At 44.9% G+C, this 21,600-nt stretch overlaps 1 protein-coding gene across 1 annotated transcript in view; it reads right to left on the reverse strand.

The window, feature by feature from the left end:
- The window catches only part of LOC126273421 (basic helix-loop-helix transcription factor scleraxis-like), a 94,379-nt gene that overhangs the window by 15,980 nt on the left and 56,799 nt on the right, over positions 1-21,600 (reverse strand). Inside the window, exon 2 of the mRNA XM_049976973.1 lies at positions 2,778-3,101. Within this exon, the coding sequence (XP_049832930.1) occupies positions 2,778-3,058 (281 nt within the window). The 5' untranslated portion in view covers positions 3,059-3,101. The remainder of the gene's footprint in view (positions 1-2,777; positions 3,102-21,600) is intronic.

The raw sequence follows: 21,600 nt of genomic DNA on the forward strand, positions 1-21,600 counted from the left end.
CATATTGCAACAAACGGTGTATTCTATCGCTGCTCGTTTAGTTTGTATTGCCGTTTCAAATATACCGGTCATTTTTGAAACACCCTGTATATATATAGGGTGGACCATAGATTGTGACAGGGCCAAATATCTCACGAAATAAGCATCAAACGAAAAAATTACAAAGAATTAAACTCGTCTAGGTGAAGGGGAAACCAGATGGCACTATGGTTGGTCCACTAGATGGCGCTGCGATAGGTCAAAAGGATATCAACTACGTTTTTTAAAATAGGAACCCCCATTTTTATTACATATTCGTGTAGTACGTAAAGAAATATGAGTGTTTAATTGGACCACGTTTTCGCTTTGTGACACATGGCGCTGTAATAGTCACAAACGTGTAAGTACGTGGTATCACGTACCATTCCGGCAGTGCAGACGGTACTTGCTTCGTGATACATTACCCGTGTTAAAATGGATCGCTTACCAATTGCGGATAAGGTCGATATCGGCTACTGTATGGCTACTGTGATTTAAATGCCAAACGGGCATGTGCTATGTATGTTGCTCGGTATCCTGGACGACAATATCCAAGTCTTCGGACCGTTCGACGGGTAGTTACTTTATTTAAGGAAACAGGAAGTGTTCAGCCACATGTGAAACGTCAACCACGACCTGCAACAAATGATGATATCCAAGTAGGTGTTTTAGCTGCTGTCGCGGCTAATCCGCACATCAGTAGCAGACAAATCGCGCGAGAATCGGGAATATCAAAAACGTCGGTTTTGAGAATGCTACATTAACATCGATTGCTCCCGTACAATATTTCTATGCACCAGGAATTGCATGTTGACGACTTTTAACGCCATGTACAATTTTGCCACTGGGCACAAGAGAAATTACGAGACGATGACAGATTTTTTGCACGCATTCTATTTAGCAACGAAGCCTCATTCACCAACAGTGGTAACGCAAACCGGCATAATATACACTATTTGGCAAAGGAAAATCCACGATGGCTGCGACAAGCGGAACATCAGCGACCTTGGCGGGTTAATGGATGGTGCGGCATTATGGCAGGAAGGATAATTGGCCCCCATTTTATCGATACCACTCTAAATGGTGCAATGTATGCTGATTTCCTACGTAATGTTCAACCGATGTTACTACAAGATGTTTCACTGCATGACAGAATGGCGATGTACTTCCAACATGATGGATGTTCGGCGCATAGGTCCCGTGTGGTTGAAGCGGTATTCAATAGCATATTTCATGACAGCTGGATTGGTCGTCGAATCACCATACTATGGCCCACACGTTCACCAGATCTGACGTCCCCGGATTTCTTTCTGTGGGGAAAGTTGAAGGATATTTGCTATCGTGATCCACCGACAACGCCTGACAACATGCGTCAGCGCATTGTCAATGCATGTGCGAAAATTACGGAAGGCGAACTACTCGCTATTGAGAGGAATGTCGTTAGAGGTATTGCTAAATGCATTGAGATTGACGGATATCATTTTGAGCATTTATGACATTAATGTGGTATTTACAGGTAATCACGCTGTAACAGCATGCGTTCTCAGAAATGATAAGTTCACAAAGGTACATGTATCACATTGTAACAACCGAAATAAAATGTTCAAACGTACCTGCGTTCTGTACTTTAATTTAAAAACCCTACCTGTTACCAACTGTTCTCTAAATTTGTGAGCCATATGTCTGTGTCTATTACAGCGCCATCTATCACAAAGCAAAAAAGTGGTCCAACTAAAACATTCATATTTCTTTACGTACTACACGAATATGTCATAAAAAATGGGGGTTCCTATTTTTAAAAATACAGATGATATCCGTTTGACCTATGGAAGCGCCATCTAGCGGCCCAAACATAGCGCCACCTGGTTTCCCCCTTCAAGCTAGACAAGTTTCGTCCTTTATAGTTTTTTCGTTTGACGTTTATTGCGTGAGATATTTGGCCCGGCCACGATCAATGGACCACCCTTTATATATATTCGTATGAAAAACTTAACGAGTTAAATGAAATACTAGCTGTCGAAAGGAAGTGTTTTTGGGACTCTGCTGAAAAGCCACCACAGAAACTTGTTCTGAAAACTGAGGAATCGAGTAGCGAATTGTGCGTATAAGAACGAATAGGAGAATTGATTGCATGTGTGAAACGGAAAATGGGACTCATGCACAGTGTACATGGGTGGGGAAACGAGGGAACAAGGTGTATTGTAATGCCTACAAATAGCGATGTAAGAAGAACAGTACATTTCTTTAAGCTCAGCGACACAGTTTATGAGGGTGGTAGTTTTTGTACTCCCACTGGAACTAATTAGGAAACCAGGTTCCTAGTTTTTATGACATGCAGATGTCTAGAAATATAAGTGCAGCGTGTACATTTTTCTCAAAATTTCCGATCCTTAAATAAGAGAGCATAACAACAAGCAGCAGTTTAAATAATTTTTTAACTTACTGTTCAGGCTATAAGAAATAAAATCTCAAAAATGGCACAAATTGGCAACTAAATGCCGTGCGCCACCCACCATAAATCACGTACTTAAGAGAGTAAAGAACCTCACTCAGTAGACTGTGCCTGACACTCAAGACATTGCAAAAAGGAAAACATACACATACACACACACACACACACACTCACACACACACACACACACATACACACACACACACACACACACACACACACACACACACTCTCTCTCTCTCTCTCTCTCACTCTCTCTCTCTCTCTCTCTCTCTCTCTCTCTCATGCACGCACGCAGAAGTGTTACCTCCGTTCTTCCGCTTCGCACGATTCTGTCCGTGTTGTAGAGACGCTTTCTGAATCCCGTGTCTCCAGTGGCGGGATGGATTCACTATCGGCAATAGATTCACCATCAAGACTTCTGGTAGATGATGAATGGTTGTTGTTGCGATCCATCGATAGTTGCAACAGGTGTGGGCGAGCGACGTGCCCAGGTGGAGCAGCCGGCGTGTTCGCCTTGTCGCCCACCACGCTCTGCAGCGACGGAACTCCACTGCCGCGGGCGCCTGCCTCAATACTGAGTAGCATACTTCTGCTGGCTGTTCTCTACTCTCGATCAGAGGAGTCGTTTCTGAAAAGCGAGAAATGCGCACGGTTGAGGTTATCAGTTTCGCTAGCGTGAACACGATAGTTGATAATTTCATTTTTGTTTTATCAAAAAGATAACATTTCCTTCTTTTGCAAATAAACTTATTTGTTTGTACCAAACATGTTTCGTCCATAAATGCTACGTACCTTCACTGGTCTACAACAGAGACAAAAATACATAATTATACGTGTTTTCAGAAGAGATTTGGAGTGATTCCTTCGCCGATTATTTAAATCCAGCTATCCCTATTTACAAGTATACTTACATTCGTTTTTTATTCTATTTATGCATTCAGTTCCTGCTCTGCATGTGCTAAAATGCAACAGATGGACAGGCAAATAAGTCTCCCACAAAAAAGCGCATTCATGAGGCGATCTAAAACATTTATGTGTAGTTTCTTCCAGAAGGTCAATCTTTACTGAGACATTAGTTTCGACTTTGCCTTTAGTCAACACTTAACAAATGTGGCACTCATCATGCACGAAATTCATAGTTAATTCTTAAACTAAAATGTGTCATACTACTTACTCTGAAATGGCTATGGCGCCATCTTTCATACATACGAAGGGCTATGGCGGCTCAAGTAGCTTTTATTGAACGCTGTATTACACCTCAAAGTGCCTCAGATACATGCTACTATTTTTCAACATCAATGATTCTGCTAAAATGACTGGAGAAGAAATGAGATGGGAAATAGACATTGTTGTTGTGGTTTTCAGTCCAAAGACTGGTTTGATGTAGCTCTCCAAGCTACTCAATCCTGTGCAGTCTCTTCATCATTGAGTAATTATTGCAACCTTAATAGTTTGTAGACTTAGAGACAGTTTACGAAAGACTACACCAGCATCACTGGGCAACTGTCAGTTTTGCTAGGTGGTAATTCGAGCGATGGCGAAACACTTCTGCTGTGCTTAACCTACTCTTAAGGTTCATTGAAGAAAAACTATCAGGGCACTCTGGTCACTAGAAGAGTTTCAGTGAAAGTACGGCCCCAAAATGTAGCAGTCCAGAGTTTTCATTCCAGTTTTGTAATGGAGAGACTTACTATCCAATATACACTGGTTTTTGTTCTCGATACGAATTCAGCTAATGAGACTCAACTGCTACGGGTAGCTTTAGCGCTATGAGTTACGTTGATTTCGTTTCTCAGATAATCAAGGTGCATAGCGTCTGTTTACGCTTAAATTTATGAAATAAACTTCATTAGATGTTAACCTACACGTATTATGAAGAAGTAAAATAATACATTTAAAACGATGTTGATGTTGTAGTCTTCTGTCCGAAGACTGGTCTGATGATCCAGTTCAAGGCATCTTTGTATAACTACACTCTACATCTGTTTGAATACCCTATTTGTATTCGAGGTTTGGTCTCTCCCTACAATCCTCCCACCCATTTCACTTCCCTCTACTACCAAATTCACAAGTCATGATACTTCACGATATGTCCCTTGAACTGATCCCCTGTTTTAGCTACGTTGTGGCATCAATTTCTTTCTCCCCAGTTTGATTCAATATTCCCTCATTAGTTATTCCGTCTACCTATCGAATCTTCAGCACTATTCTGCAGCATCACATTTCAAACATTTCTCTTCTCCTCTTGTCTGAACTGTCTGCTGTCCTCTTTTTCGCTTCCTTACAAGGCTAGAATATCTTCACAAAGGAGTCCCTAAAATTACATTCCAAGTAAATATTTTTCTCTCCTCATTGAAGTCTTTTCTTACTATTTCCAGTTTGCATTTTATATCCACTCCACTTTGGCCACCATCACTTACTTTTCTGCACCAACTACAAATCTGGTCTATTAATTTGATTGTCTCAGTTCCTAATCTCTCAGAAAAACCTGATTTTTCTCGACTACGTTCCATTATCCTTCTCTTACTTTTTTAATGTTCATCTTACAACCATCAAAGAATTTCATTCAAAGTCGCCTTTCGTTTTATCCATTTTCAAGCGAGTTGTGAATTTCTAAATTATTGCAAAGATAATCTATACTCTGCTAGAGTGAAGATATATCTGCAGTCGATACTTTGGAAATATCGTTGGTTATCAAATGGTTCAAATGACTCTGAACACTATGGGACTTAACATCTATGGTCATCAGTCCCCTAGAACTTAGAACTACTTAAACCTAACTAACCTAAGGACAACACACAACACCCAGCCATCACTAGGCAGAGAAAATCCCTAACCCAGGCCGGGAATCGAACCGGGGAACCCGGGCGCGGGAAGCGAGAACGCTAACGCACGACCACGAGATGCGGTTATCCAGTCTGATGCCGGCATCGCACTGTTTGGTCGAATCACGCATTGTTTAACTCTCGAAGAAGGCATTTTGTTTCCTGCATTCCGCATTCTCTGTTCTCCCCATGCCTGTTCGTGGTCGCTCTGGATCATCACGCATGTCAAGGTTGACTTGTGGACCTTGTGCGTACTGGGTTGAGGTTACATCCTGGCTATTCGTATGCCGTAAATCAAAAGGATTATGGTGAGGCCGTGGCAGTGCAAATGCAGCTTGGCGCAACATTTTGTTCCCAGTGCTCTGATGGCTATAGATTATCTGTTCGTTATGTCCATACTGAACTTCCAAATTTCAATTGGAGACATCTTGTTACTAGCACACGGAACTCTATTAGTACTTCAGTTGTCCATCTGTGAAATCAACGTACGGCTTTCTTAATACAGGGTGTTTCAAAATGAATGTACTTGTTTTAATAGTTGTAGCATTTGCAAACATCAAAAAAAGTTTTGTATCACCTCGGTTCCGAGAGTTCCGGAACCTGTACAGAAAAGTGGAATATAGATCAACATAAATATCATTTATGCCCTTTTTACTGTTCATGAAAACCACACACTGCATGTTGGACCACCAACAGCGAGACCTTCAGAGGTGGTGATCCAGATCGATGTACACACTGGTACCTCTAATACTCAGTAGCACGTCATCTTTCATTGATGCATGCCTATATTTGTCGTGGCATACTATCCACAACTTCATCAAGCCACTGTCGGTCCAGATTGTCCCATTCCTCAACGGCGATTCCGGGTGGATTCCTCAGAGTGGTTGGTGGGTCACGTCGTCCATAAACAGCCTTTTTCAATCTATCCCACGCATGTTCGATAGGATTCATGTGTGCCGAACATGCCGGCCACTCTAATAGAGCGATGTCTTTATCCTGAAGGAAGTCATTCACAAGATGTGCACGAAGGGGGCACGAATTGTCGTCCATGAAGACGAATGCCTCACCAATATGCTGCCGATATGGTTCCACTATCGGTCGGAGGATGGCATTCACGTACTGTACACCCGTTGCGGTGCCTTCCATGACCACCAGCGATGTATGTCAGCTTCACATAATGCCACCCCTAAACAGCAGGGAACCTCCACCTAGCTGCACTCGCTGGACAGTGGGTCTACGTGGTTCAGCCTGACCGGGTTGCCTACAAACACGTCTCCGACGAGTGTCTGGTTGGAATCATATGCGACACTCGTCGGTGAAGAGAACGTGATGCCCATCCGGCATGTTGTTGGGCCCATATGTACCGCGCTGCATGGTGCCTTGGTTGCAAAGACGGGCATCGCCATGGACGTCAGGAATGAATTTGCGCATCATGCAGCCTATTGCGCACAGTTTGAGTCATAACACGACGTCCTGTGGCTGCACGAAAGGCATTATTCAAAATGGTGGCGTTGGTGTCAGGTTTCCTCCTAGCCATAATCCGTAGGAAGCGGTCATCCACTGCAGTAGTAGTGCTTGGGCAGCCTGAGCGAGGCATGTCACCGACAGTTCCTGTCTCTGTGTCTCCTCCATGTCCAAACAACATCGCTTTGGTTCACTCCGAGACGCCTGGGCACTTCCCTTGTTGAGAGGCCTTCCTGGCATGCGGACGCGATCGAACAGCGGTATTGACCCTCTAGGCATGGTTGAACTACAGACAACACTAGCCTTGTACCTCCTTCCTGGTAGAATGACTGGACCTGATCGGTCGTCGGAAGACCTCCGTCTAATAGGCGCTGCTCATATGCACGGTTGTTTACATAATTGGACGGGTTTAGTGACATCTCTGAACACTCAAAGGGACTGTGTCTATGATACAATATCCAGAGCCAACGACTATCTCAGGAGTTCTGGGAACCGGGGTGATGCAAACCTTTTTTTTTTTACATTCAACTTACAATTACAAATAGTACATCAAATGAAAGAGTAGCTCAAATATTTTCATTTGTAAACCTGTTACAAACTCTAAAGCCTACAGACTACGGTCTATTTGCTAACTTTACAAACAAAGTGTTGGTGAATGACCATGAAGCTTTTCTGGATCGTGGCTTCAGTGATGATTCGACATTTCATGTAAGTGGAAATGTGAACACACATAATGTGTGTGTCTGGGGATCACCAAATCCCACGAGATGGTACAGTTGAAATTATACTGCCCTAAATTAAAGGTTCCTTGTGTCATATTCCAATGGAATGTTTAAGAGCCTTTCTTTTTCTGTGCAAAACTGTAGCTAGTGCTTCGAATCTTGATGCGTTAAAACTATGGCTCTTTCTTTATACTGGAAGAAGCTGAACCACAGAACTTTATTTGGCAGCAGGATGGTGTGACGTCTCACTGGCGTAACACGCTACACGACTGGTTGAGCGGCTCTGGTTGCAAGGGGCGCGATGACAGAGGTTGTTACGCACGGCCTCCCCCGTCGCTTGATCTGGTGCCAAGCGATTTTTACGTTTGTGATTCATAAAGGATCATGAGTATCTACCTGCGCTACAGGCTGGACTACCTGACATCAGAAACAGTACTGAAACAGTTGCTGCAGCAATCATCTCAGACACACCGATCAAGATTTGAGAACAACTCAACTATCAGCTCGATGCGTGCTGTGTGACAAATGCAAGATGTACATATAGTCCGGGAACACTCAATTATTTATTGAACATCAACTAAACATTGTACAGACGTCATACATATTGCATTTTGAAGAGAAACTCTGAAAGTCTTTTTTAGAAACATTCGAAATGCGAACCCTGAGTGTCCCGCAGACGTCAATACGGTAATCGACTTCTTGCCACACCATCCGAGCTCGACATCGGCACTGTGGCAGTCGCTTCCCGTACTCTCTCCCGGAGCTCAGCTACATCACGTGGTAGAGGCGGTAAATACACCACATCTTTAATGTGTCCCCACAGGAAAAAGTCACACAGGGTGAGGTCTGGTGATCGGGGAGACCATTTCATGAAATAGCTTTCCCCTTCTGTAGCACGGGCGATCCATCAATGCGGCAGTTGTGTGTTCAGGTACCCACGAACTTCATGATGAAAATGGGGTGGAGCCCCATCCTGATGAAAGATGAACGGAGAGTCCAATTGCATTTGAGGCATCAGCCACTGCTGCAACGTGTCCAAGTACGAATATCCAGCGACAGTGCTTTAGGCGAAGAAGAATGTCCCATAAAGTTTTCGAAGTGACAATGCACAAAAAACTTTTACCTTTGGGGAATCACTCTCAGTTTCAGTGCATTCGTGTGGATGCTTTGTACCCCAGATTCGTTAATTATGCCTGTTCACTTTCCCATTACTGTGCAAAGTTGCTTCTTCGCCAAAAACTAAGCGATCAACAATGCCATCCCAATCCTCATTCAACTGTTGCAACTGCGAACAAAACTGAAAATGCTTGTCTTTGCTGTCTTCATTGAGCTTCTGCACTGGCTCCAGTTTGAATGGTTTCATAGACAGCTTCTGTCGCAGGAATTTCCACACTGTCATTGGAGCCATTTCGAGTTCATAGGATGGACGACGCACCGATTTCTTTGGACTTCTTATGAAGGTCTCTCGTACGGGCTCCACATTCACATTACTGACACTGCGACGTCCGCTTCTCTTTGCCGGGCACAAGCAACCCGCCGTAACGAATTTTTGTGCAAAGTGGTAAATGGCCTTCCTTGTTGGTCGGTTCATACCGTACTTGGTGCTAAACATCTGTTGAACAGCTGTAGCTCACTTGTTTTTGTCAAACTCCAACACACAAAAGCTCACTCCGCACCTGAACTCGGCATGTTTGCGACTAGCGCTGACTATCGGAAAATTACCAAACTATGTTGAGGCGGTATACATGAAAATAAAACTTTCAGGGTTTCTCTTCAAAATGACATATGTATGATATCTGTACAATGATTGGTTCTTGCAAAATAATCGAAAGTGTTCCCGGACTTTACGTACAGCCTGAAATGCCCACATCGAATAGTTGTAAGGAGGACTGTGAGTTGTACTTCCATTTAATGTATTTTTATAATAATGTGACATGAATGCAATAAGTGCTACAAAGCCTTTAAACCGGTATATTCATTTTGAAACACCCTGTATTGCTCTACGTATTGCACAGTGTATTAACTTTTCGTTTGTTCTGATTGTAATGTATCGTGGAAACGTACAACGGGTGATCCGTTGTAGAGCAAATGTAATTCTGTTATTGCCACTGTTTATTGAGTTACTTAATAATTTGGAATTTCACTAAAGCATTTACGATTTATTTAGGCTACATCATACAGTCATTTATGAAACTTGTAGGATTTTGTCCACATATGCTCTCACATTTTTATACGAGATAGCATTTGACCTGAGAACAAGTTGTGACGTGCATTCTGTCGTCAGTAGAATTATGAGTAACAAAATGATCTGCAATCAGCAGAAGTAATTTGAAGGCCTTGCATACCTTTACATCCAGTACGGTAAGTTAGTGTTGTTGGGACTCCTTGCTGATCAGACTATTTTCAACGTGGCTTTAATAATTGATGTTCTTTTTGTTGAAAGGCGTTACGATTTCAAAGTGAAGTTGTGTATTATTGTTGCAGGTCTTCTTCCTGTAAGCGAGGTCGCAAAATTCTGCTTATACTAGGAAGTTAGAAGGTGTAATCGTGATCTTCGATTCATTCAAATGTTCGTTTAAGCTCCCCCTTTTTTTCGTTGTGCAATGAAAGCTCTTCCAATAGCGTTAATAATTATTCTTGGCTCAAAATTTTGTGTGAAAGGAAAATATTTTCAGGGCATTTTGCTGAAGTAATATATCTTACGTATTCAGCACAGTTTTATAAAAGAAGTAGGGGGCTTTAAGGTTTTGAAAACTCTCCACACTGATCGTGCGCTGTACAAAGTCCTCCACCGTCTCTGACAGAAGTACAGTGTCAACAGAGAAGTGGAATGTCATCGTCAAACGTTAAAGTTTTTATTTCCTGTCTATGAGCTTTAATTCCGTTCCCAAATTTATCCTTGGTTTCCCTTACTGCTTGATCAATGTACGATTGAATAAAATCGGGTATTGGCTACAATCCTTACAGTCTGTGAATAATCTGTCGTTCCTTGTATTTTACCCTTGCTGTCTTCAGAATTTCAAACATTATTCGAATCAACATTGCCAAAAGCTTTCCTTAAGTATACAAGTGCTATTAACATACGTTTGCCAGTACTGAATTTGTCTTCTAAAAGAAGTCAGAGCTAGTAATTCTCCAGAACCGGAAATGATCATCCCTGAGGTAGAATTTTACCAGCTTTCCTTTCTTTTGTAAATAATCTATGTCAACCATGACTTATGAAACATAATTGGATAGTGCTTACATTTGTCAGCACGTGCCTTTTTTGAAACGGGAATTATTATATTCTTCTTGAATTCTGCATGTGTTTCGCTTCACTCGTATATGTTACACAGTAGATGAAGTACCATAGTTTTCTCGCTGTTGGCTCTTGTCTCCTTAAATTCCGACAATATAGGTGCTTCCTTTTTCGTCAAAGGTCTCTTCAATTTTCATATAGGCAGAACGTATCTCCAAGTCATGCGCCGTTCTACAACATTACATTTTCCTTATAATTTTGCACTTTCTGTGAGCCTTATTTTTGGACGTCGGTATTTTATTTGGCCTGCTCCATTTGCTACATTTTTAAATTCTTTCGCCAATTAAATTCAATATCTCATGTGATACCCAAGCATTTCTACTATATTTTCATTTCTCGCTTATTTTTGCCTCCGTTGTCTTCGCTATTTCATCTCTCGAAGCTATCCATTCGTCTTCTCCTACATTTTCTCCCCTGCGTTAGTTACTCTTTGCCTAAGACATTCTTGGAAACTCTCAACAACTCTAGTTCTTTCAATTTATTCAAGCCCTGTCTCCTTAATTTATTTCTTTTCTGCAATATTATATATTTTATTCTGCATTTTCTAACCAATAAGAAATTGTCATAGTGCACATCAGCTCTCTGAAAATTCTGCATTTCAAAATTCTTGTTCCGAAAAACTCTTTCCGAGCGTTATACAGTGGTGTGCGAAACTGAAGGATGAAAGTAACTGTCGTATGATGTGTCACTGACAAACAATGTAGCTCGATGGGACTTGGAAAATAGGTGGAACAAAAACGCAATGAGACGATCAGAAATGACTTTTATTCAAAGACAATACTTACCCTCAAGTCACCGCGATTGATGATGGTCCTCTAGACATTACAAAACGCGGGACATCGTTCTTAACAGCGTGCGTGATCACTACGGACGGTAGTGTATGGTCTGCAACGTGCTCTCATTCTGGCCACGAGGTTGACACGGAGTTCTGTGACAGGACTCTCCATTCTTCCATCTGCTGCTGGACGGTCGTCGATGCTCGAGTTAAATCGTATGGAGCACCTGTGGGACGCATTGGGCAGACATACTGCATCACGTCCACATGCACCAGCGACCATCCAGCAGTTCGAAGAGATTTCGAGGATTCCAGCCAGTCGTCGTAAATCCTCACTCCACGATACTTCAGCTGGACACCTGCCAGTCATCTTCAGGTGAGCCATCGAAGACTGACGAAGATGTTCTCCGCTCCGCCCTATAAAGCTCGCGGATAGTAATGCCGAACATGAGCCAGAGTCACGGTGACAGAAGCACCACATCGCCCGACGGGGAAGCGCCTTCGCAGATGGAACTGCTAGAATCAACTGTCTTCAGCGTTTCCGGTTGCTGCAGTCATCAGAGTATTCTTTCGTCTTCCTCTGGAACAAATCTCGGAAATGACGGGATTCCACACATTATCCAGCTGGCAGTCGCTCTGGTACTGAGTGCCAAGGTTTTCGAATCCGCGCCAGACAGCTTGGACCTCGATTGCCACTAGAGGTCTCTGCAGCCGTTGTGCCGTAAGTCGTGGCTGCGCGCGCTTCTGGCCCACGTATAACATGAGGGCGCCACTGTGGAGCACGTGGTCCCAGCGGCCAATAGCGACGTAGCCTATCATGTATTTAAGCGCGTGCCTCTCACTCAGCGAGTCCAACCTCCAGGCGCGTCAACAGTATCATCCCCTCTACCTCAACATTCGCTCCCTCCCTGCAAACAAATACCTCTTCATGCATACCTTCACCCAGCACCAGGTTGACTCCTTCATCCTTAATGAAACCTTCCTCCAACCCCACCATGTTGTCCGCACCTCCCCTTATCTCCTTCACCGCACTGATAATCCCCTTCCCCTAGCCCGAGGCGGGGTCGCTATAGGCCACCTACGGCATCTCCCTGTCCGGCTACAACCCCTCCTCAATGACCCGGCTGAACATCTTCTCCTCAGCCTATTTTTCCCCTCCCTCACAGTCACCTGTGCCACTATCTATATCCGCCCTGCAGCTCCTCTCCCCTTTGACTTCATTTCCCATATTGACCGTACCTTCTACACCTATGTGATCGCCGCTGACCTCAACATCCACAGCCGTGACCCTGCCACCCTTCGGCAGTGGCATCAGTTCCTTGCCTCCATGGTGACCTTGTTCCTCTCCCACAGCACACCTGTCCTGAAAGTAACTCCACCCCCGATGTTATCCTTGCTTCCCCCAACCTCCTTGGTTGCATCGCCATTGATGTCCTCGATCCTGTCGGTAATGACCATCTTCCTGTCCTTCTCACCATCTCCTCTACCCATCCTGCCACTGCAGCCACCCGCCCACCTGCCCCTCCAAAGTCTGTCCAATTGGGATGCCTACTGAGAATCCATTGCCTTACAGGTCGAAAGCCACCCACCCTCTCCGTTCACCAACTTGATGACATCACCCATGCCTCTTCCTTCCTTCAGAAGACCATCACTGACGCTGTGGAGGCTCATGTCCCTACCAAACTCATCCACCCTCATCGCCCTACACTTCCTCCACAGGCCGTCCTTCTGTGGGAATCCCACAGGCTCTACCGCTCCTTCCTCCGCACTCGTGACCGGGATACCCTCACCCACCACCGGTAATTAGAGCGACATATCCGGAACCTCCTTACAGCAAAGAAACGCCAGGACTGGCGCCAGACATGCACATGCCTCAACTCCACCCTCCCTGTCAACTCCTCCAAGTACTGGTCAGCCTTCCACCGCCTTACTGGTAGCCATCCCACCCCGGATTACCCCATCCTCCATGCCGATCGACCCTTTCCTGACAACCTCAGTAAGGCTAACCATTTTGCCTCCCACCTATCCGAGGTCTTCTCCATTCCTGATGATCCCCATTTTGATTACTCCATCTTCCCCACCGTCCTTGACTGCACTGACACCACTGTCCCCCTGCTCGCCCCTAGCTTCCAGTACTTGGATCGGTTGCCCCCTCAGACATCAACACTCCCTTCACTGCACATCACATCACACTTTTCCTCCGCTCCAAACGCAACACCGGTCCTGGTCATGATGATATCACCTACCGTCACCTCAAGGAATCCCCTCCATCCTTCCTGTCTGTCCTTGCTACCATGCACAATGTCCTCTCCACTGGATTTTACCCTGACCTGTGGAAGACTTCCCTTGTCCTGCTGTTCCCTAAACCTAACAAACCCCCCTCTGATACCTCTTCCTATCGTCCAATCTGCCTCACCTCCGTGTTCAGTAAGGTCTTCGAAGCCATACTCTCTCGCCGTATTCACCGCCACCTTAACCAGCACCGCCTCCTTCCTCTTACCCAATGTGGCTTCCGGCCTTCCTTCTCCACCGACGACCAGCTCCTTAACCTTAACAATCTTCTTTCCCTCCAGCTTAACTCCCATCGCTCCGCTATCTTTGTTTCCGTTGATCTCCAGAACGCCTATGACCGTGTCTGGCATCCCGGGCTCCTCTTCAAACTTCAGACCTATGCTCTCCCCATAAACTTCGTCCGTCTCGTTGCTTCCTTCCTCTCCCATCGTCCCTCCTATGTGACTATCCACAATTCCAACTCCCGTACTTTCTACCCTTCTGCCGGCGTGCCCCAAGGTTCTGTCCTTTCCCCTCTCCTCTATCTCCTGTACACTGCTGATATGCGTAAACCTCCCCCTCCTGTTCATCTTCTCCAGTTCGCTGATGACACCGCCTTCCTAGCCCTTTATCCTACCCTTCAATGGCCCCAACGTACCCTCCAAACCCACCTTGACCAATTCACCGCTTGGTGCAACCAGTGGTTCCTCCGTGTTAATCCCTCCAAGACCCAGGCGATCATCATAGGCCGCACCACACACTCCTTCCGCCTCCATGATTTCTACCTCACCATTTATGGCCATCCTATCCACCTCACGCCTACCCTCCAATACCTTGGCCTCACACTCGACCGCCACCTCACCTGCACTCCCCATCTCCTTACCATCCAAAACAAAGCTCACAACCACCTCCGCCTCCTGAAACTCCTGTCCAGCCGGACGTGGGGTCTGCATCCTTCCACCATCCTTCACACCTACAAACCCTTGATCCGCCCGAATCCTCTGTTATGCCAGCGTTGCTTGGATTTCCACCCCTCCCCAGTTCTACCAAGCCCTCCAACTTCTCGAACGCCATGCGCTCCGCCTCGCTTTCTGCATCCGCCTTCCATCCCCCACGCGCATTCACTATGACCTTATCCCCTTCCCCTCCTTCTCCTTTTCCTTGAACACATCCGCACACTCTATATTGTCCGCCGCCTTGATCCCCCTCACCCCCTGGTTTCTCCCATCCTCTCAACCCCGAACCAGTTGCCGCGCCTTTACCGTTGTGTCCCACCCTCTCCGTCTCCACACCCTCCATCTCCTTTCCAAACATGATGAGCTTCGCCCTAACATCTACCCTTCCTACCAACTATAACCCCTTCTTCCTGCCTCCTCCTCTGGGCTCCCTTTCCTCCCCCTCCCTCCTTCTGAGCGGCTTCCCCCTTCTACTCCCCCTCCATCTCTTTTGCCTCCTTCCAGTGTCTCTGCGCTCCCTCCTGCCCTGTCTTCCCTCTTCCTCTGCCACCGCACGTGTCTCCTGCCTCTTTGTAAACCCACTGATGCCCCTTCTCTCTCCATCCCGCCGCTTCCCCAGCTGCCCCTTGCTCTCCTCTCCTTTTCCATACTCTCTGACCTTTTCCTCGGCAGGTCCCACCTGGCAGTTTTATTGTTCGTCGTGTGTGTTCCAAGTGGGTTTTAAGTGTGTTGTTCTGGAATGTTTTTACTACTGTGTCCGACTTTTAACCTGTGCCTGCGCATTCAGTGTCTTCTCTGTGTTTTAAGAATCGCCAATTGTGTTTTTTAACTTTCTGGTGACTTTTTTTAACTGTCCCCCATGAACGTCTCCATGTCAGTGTGTGTTTTACCTCCATTTTCTTCTCTTACTCTGTTTTATGTTCCCCTTTGTTATCTCCTTATGAATGTATCATTTTATACTTTTAGTTTTAGTGTCACTCGGCTGAAGAGCGGCGGGTTGTGCCGGTGACAGCCCTCCCCTGCCCATATGTGGCAGGGGAATGAAATCACAATAAAGAAAAAAAGAAAAGAAAAAAAAACTCAGCGAGGCAGTCTGATATTCGAGTGAGTGTCTCGATATCTCAGCTACAGACATCATGTTTACTTTACTTGTTTCCGTGTCCGAGTGGACGGTGTTGATTTCGTGAGATTTTCGCTTGTGACCCCGTTGCTTCTTGCGTGTTGCTGTTCTTTCGTCTGTCGTTGTGTGTGTCCATCCATTCCCGTTCGTCCATCTTGTTCGTTCGCGGGCCGGTCCCGTTCGGTCGCGCCACGCTTTCGTTCACGGCCACTGCGCGACCAATCCGGTCGCTGTTACAACCACCGCTGTCACGGTTCATTAGTTTTTCCTCGATGCGTATATCAGCGGATTCTTTTATAATGGAGTCCCAGAAAGATGTTCCTGGTGCCAGAATTAATGTTTTGTCGTACTACATTCCTAGTCCGTTAGACATACAATGTTGCGCAATTTCAGACTTGCTCGATTGCAGAAGGCGAGTACATCCAACCTACATTCAATGAAGTGCGACAAAACATTAATTTTCCCCACATCAACACCTTTTTGAGCTTCCAGTAACGGTCATTTAGCGAGACTTGCGTGGCAGGCAGTAATATCTTGCCTCTTTCTTTGAACGCGCGATCTCGAAATTTCAACTGTAAAACCTCTCCGTGAAGTACAACTCCTCTCCTGTAGCGTTTGCCGCAGGAATTTATTACCGGCTCTGTAACACACTCATGCTGACTTAACTATCCGGTGACGAAAGAAGCTCCTGTTAATTGTATTTTATTTATCTCTTTCGTTTATCATACCTGGTATGTATCCCAGGCTGATGAAGGAAACACTTTTTTCCCATTTCACATTAGTTTGCTATTTTTCCTTTTCTTAGTTCTCCTACGGTCGAATTTCAGACCCAATGGACTACTAAATATACGCTACTCTGAACTATCTGAACAATTTCTTCTATCTCGTCATACACCCTTTCGATTTCTTCATACGCGGAGCTAGCAGTCATAAAAAGCTGTACTGTTGTGCTTAGTGTTGGCTTCTTGTCCATCTTGACGAAGACAGTGCGTTCACTATGCTATCCATAGTAAGGCGTTAGAGAGTGTAATGTTACGACTCGTAATAGCGTACGTCGCTTCGAGAATTTAGAAACGGACATGAATAAGTTGAAGTTAGATTTACTGTTCTCCTATTATTCCTCTTGCACTGCACTCATTTGTAGTAACTCTAACTTCAACTTAGGCACATCGGTTTTAAACTTTTCTGATCTACCTACCCAATTAACACATACAACATTCCATGCTCCGATCCATTAATCGCCAGTTTTGTTTCTCCTAATGACATCAACATCAAGCGTAGTCTCCACCCGGAGTTCCGAAATGGGATCTGTGTACCTTCGAAATATTTTACTTACGAATATGCCATAGAGTAAGGCTGCGTGTCATCCGTGAATACAACGAATGTAGTTTGCTACTCCCAGTACCACTGTATTACCTAAGTGTATAGTTGAAAAACGATATAGAATGGAAGGATCATGCAAAGTCGATAGTGCGGAAGGCAAATGATTGACTTCGGTTTGTTGCGAGAATTTTAGCAAAGCGTAATTCATCTATATTGGAGACCACGTACAGAACATTTGTGTGACCCATTCTGGAGTACTGCTTGAATGTTTGGGATCCCCGCCAGATCGGATTAAAGGAAAACATCGAAGCAATTGAGAGGCTTGTCCCAAATTACTTACCGGTGGTTCCATCAAAACGCAAACATTAAAGTGGTGTTTTGTGAACTCAAATGGGAATCCCTCGAGGGAAGACGATGTTCTTTCCGTGAGATACATTTAGGAATCCCGCATTTGAGGTTAACGGACATTTCGCTTAACGACTAAGAAGGTAAGAGAAATTAAGCTTGTCCGGAGGCATACAGTCAGTCGTCTTTCCTTCGCTCCACGTGAGACTCAAGCATGAAAGGAAATGGTTGCTAGTGGTAAAAGGTACCTTCCACCTTGCTACGTGCAGTGACTTGTAGAGTATGTACAGGGTTTGTACAGTATAATGTCAACCCCTACAGCCCCTAATCTTACAGACCTTACAATAATTCAAGCTAAAGACTCCACAAAGACATATTTTTATGGTCGCACCCCCGGAGAATTAAACTGCATTGTCTCTCACAGAATTCCGCTCATCGCGTGCTTCTAAGCAACCTTCAATTCTCCTTCTGTCTTCCTCTGAAGTGGATGTGTTTTAGGACATCGGAGCGAAGAGAACGATCTCTGGCATTATATGCAGATTCGACAGGCGTGCTCCACTTAGTGTAGTTACTGCAATGCAGGAAACATCAGGTCTTAAAGTTTGTGACGTGCTTGTGGGAAGACAGTTCGACGCAAACTATCCAACATACTGACGTGTTTTCACCTTAAGGTACCAAATATAAAAATACCTGCAGCTATGCTCGTTACGCCATGTATGAAAATGCTAGGAGAGGAGCACAGACACCCTTGCGGAGTGGCCGCGCGGTTTAAGGCGTAATGTCACGGACTCCGAGGTCCGTCAAGCCGGAGGTTCGAGTCCTCCCTCCAGCATGGGTATGTGTGTGTTGCTCTTAGCTTTGGTTGGTTTCAGTAGTGTGTAAGTCTAGGGACCGATGACCTAAGCAGTTTCGTCCCTTAGGAATTAACACACATTTGAACATGAAACTTCCTGGCAGATTAAATCTGTGTGCCGGACCGGGACTCGAACTCGGGACCTTTGCCTTTGGCTGGCAAGTGCTCTACCAACTGAGCTACCCAAGCACGACTCACGACCCGTCCTCACAGCTTCAGTTCCGCCAGTACCTCGTCTCCTACCCTCCAAACTTCGCAGAAGGTCTCCTGCATACCTCCAGAATTTCATTCTGGACACATTCGAACATTTTGAGCACAGACACTGTTATATCATACTGATCACGCAGATAGAGAAAAATACATAAAAAAGGTAAATCTTTTTACGAAATCTTATTTGCACTTAGCAAACTAATTCCACCCTATTATTAATTTTCAACTCATGGGTGTGTAAGATGGAGTTCGAATGTTTGAAGGTGATAACAAGTGTCCGCGAATTTGATTCCAGTGGAAGGCAAAACGTTTTACTTAAGTACTATTCGCCACCAAACAGTAAAAAGCATGAATGACAGAACGTCTGCTTCGCTTTTGTGTTGTTCAAAAGTTAACTCTGAATAATTTCTTTTGGTACAATAGACGAAAGGATGTATAACATGAAAAATTATTAAGATGAATAATATCAATAACGGGTAATTTCCCAGAATGATTGCCTATTGAAGTCGCGGCTTGGAAACGATACATTTCGAACGTGCGATTGTAAATCGATCATGCGATTCTCGTGGCGGGCGTTATGAGTATGTTTACAGTGGTTGCTGCAGCAACGACAAAAGAAGAGTCTTACAAAATACTTGTAATTGCAAAGGAGACGACTTACCTAACACGTGTTGGCATCATGTGAACCTCTATTACGTTGGTTCTAGATGGATAATTTGGAAGAGTCGAACCATGCATTATTCCTGATACTCGTTCGTTTTCCGCACTGTCCGCAATGAAATTGTGAACGGAATTTCAGCATCGAAACTGTTCTTACGAAGTTTTACACACTTCGTACCACCACAAAACATAACCCCATCTTTCCTCGTCGGGTGGTACTCCATATTGAGATAAAAGAAACAATTTTCTACGCTGGATAAATATGGAATTAGATTTTTCCATGCGAGAGAATCCGCCAAATAAAGGTCAACAGCACCAGTAATTCCACTCACTACCCACATAAATCGTCTGTAATTCCCTAGCAACTCACAAATAATTCGCGGAGGTATGTAATTTAGAGCAACTAAGGGAACGACGGTAAACATAAAAATGACGATCACAAATAATTGATCACAACGCCCACCACCAGAGTCGCATGATCGATTTACGATCGCACGTTCGATATGTATCGTTTCGAACTTGCGTTTTCGATAGGCAATCATTCTTGGAAATTATCATAATGTGTGTAAAATAATTGCATAAAAACTGTGTTCACAGACGCCACAGCAAAAATATGGGAACAGCGCAAGACAGGCATGTTTGGCAGTAAATGCAGGTGCTAGACAAGCCGGCAGGTTGCGCTTTTGTATTTGATCTTCGACGGCAACGTCTTCAGTACGTTCCAAGTGTGAGTCGTGGTTAAAACAATGTTCTGTGTAACTGTGACTGTAGTACGTCGAAGCTAAGTAAATTCGAACGTTGTCAGCTGTTGGCGATTGTATGATGTGCTTCCGTAAACGAGGTAGCCGAAGTGTTTGGTGTTTCGAAGATGTACACTAAAGCGCCAAAGAAGCTGGTATAGACATGCGTATTCAAATACAGAAATATGTGAACAGGCAGAATACGCCACTGCGGTCGACAACGTCTATTTAAGACAATAACTGTCAATCGCAGTCATTAGATCGTTTACTGCTGCTACAATGACAGGTTATCAATATTTAAGTGAGTCTGAACGCGATGTTATAGTCGGCGCACCAGCGATGGGACATAGCATCTCCGAGACAGCAATGAAGTGCGGATTTTCCCGTACGACCAATTCACGAGTGTACCGTGACTATCAGGAACCTGGCAAACATCAAATCTCCGACATCACTATGGCTGGAAGAAGACTCTACAAGAACGGGACCAACGACGACTGAAGAGAATTGTTCTGCGTGACAGAAATGGAATCCTTCCGCAAATTTCTGCAGATTTGAATGCTGGACCATCAACAAGTGCCAGCGTGCGAACCATTCAAAGAAACATAATCGATATGGGTTTCGGAGCCGAAGGCCACTCGTGTACTCTTGATGACTGCACGACACAAAGCTTTACGCCTCGCCTGGGACCGTCAACACCAGCATTGGACTGTTGATGACTGGAAACACGTTGCCTGGTGGGACGAGTCTCGTTTCAAATTGCATCAAGAGGATGGACGTGTACGGGTATGTAGACAAGCTCATCAATCCATGGGCACTGCATGTCAGCAGGGGACTTTTCGAGCTTGTGGAGGCTCTGCAATGCTGTGGGGCGTGTGCAGTTGCAGTGATACGGGACTCCCGATACGCCTGGATACTATTCCGACAGGTGACACGTACGTACACATCCTGTCTGATCACCTCCATCCATTCATGTCCATTGTGCATTCCGACGGACTTGGGCAATTCCAGCAGGAGAATCCGACACTCTACAAGTCCAGAATTCCTACAGAGTGGCTCCAGGAACACTCTTCTGAGTTTAAACACTTTCGCTGGCCACCAGACTCGCCAGACATGAACATTATTCAGCAAATCTGGGATGCCTTGCAACGTGCTGTTCAGAAGAGATCTCCACCCCCTCGTACTCTACGGATTTATGGACAGCCCTGCAAGATTCATGGTGTACGTTTCCTGCTGCACTACTTCAGACATTAGTCGCGTTGCGGCGCTTCTGCTTGTTCGCCGGGGCCCTACACGATATCAGGCAGGTGTACCAGTTTCTTTGGCTCTTCAGTGTATACCGTATACAGGGAAAGCGGAAAAACATAATCCGTTAAATCCTAACTCCGGCGTAAGTGTGACAGACGGTCACTGAAGATGATTATGGCGAAAAGTTAGAGGAGGCAGCTACAAAAGTCATTGCAGAACTAAATGCTTCAATCGTGAAGCCTGTCTGCACAAAACGACACAAAGGTAGCTCCACTAGCTCGATTTGGTGGGCTATCTGGAAATGAAAAACCACACGTCAG

This window comes from Schistocerca gregaria, chromosome 5 (assembly GCF_023897955.1).
Source record: "Schistocerca gregaria isolate iqSchGreg1 chromosome 5, iqSchGreg1.2, whole genome shotgun sequence".
Classification (NCBI taxonomy): domain Eukaryota; kingdom Metazoa; phylum Arthropoda; class Insecta; order Orthoptera; family Acrididae; genus Schistocerca; species Schistocerca gregaria.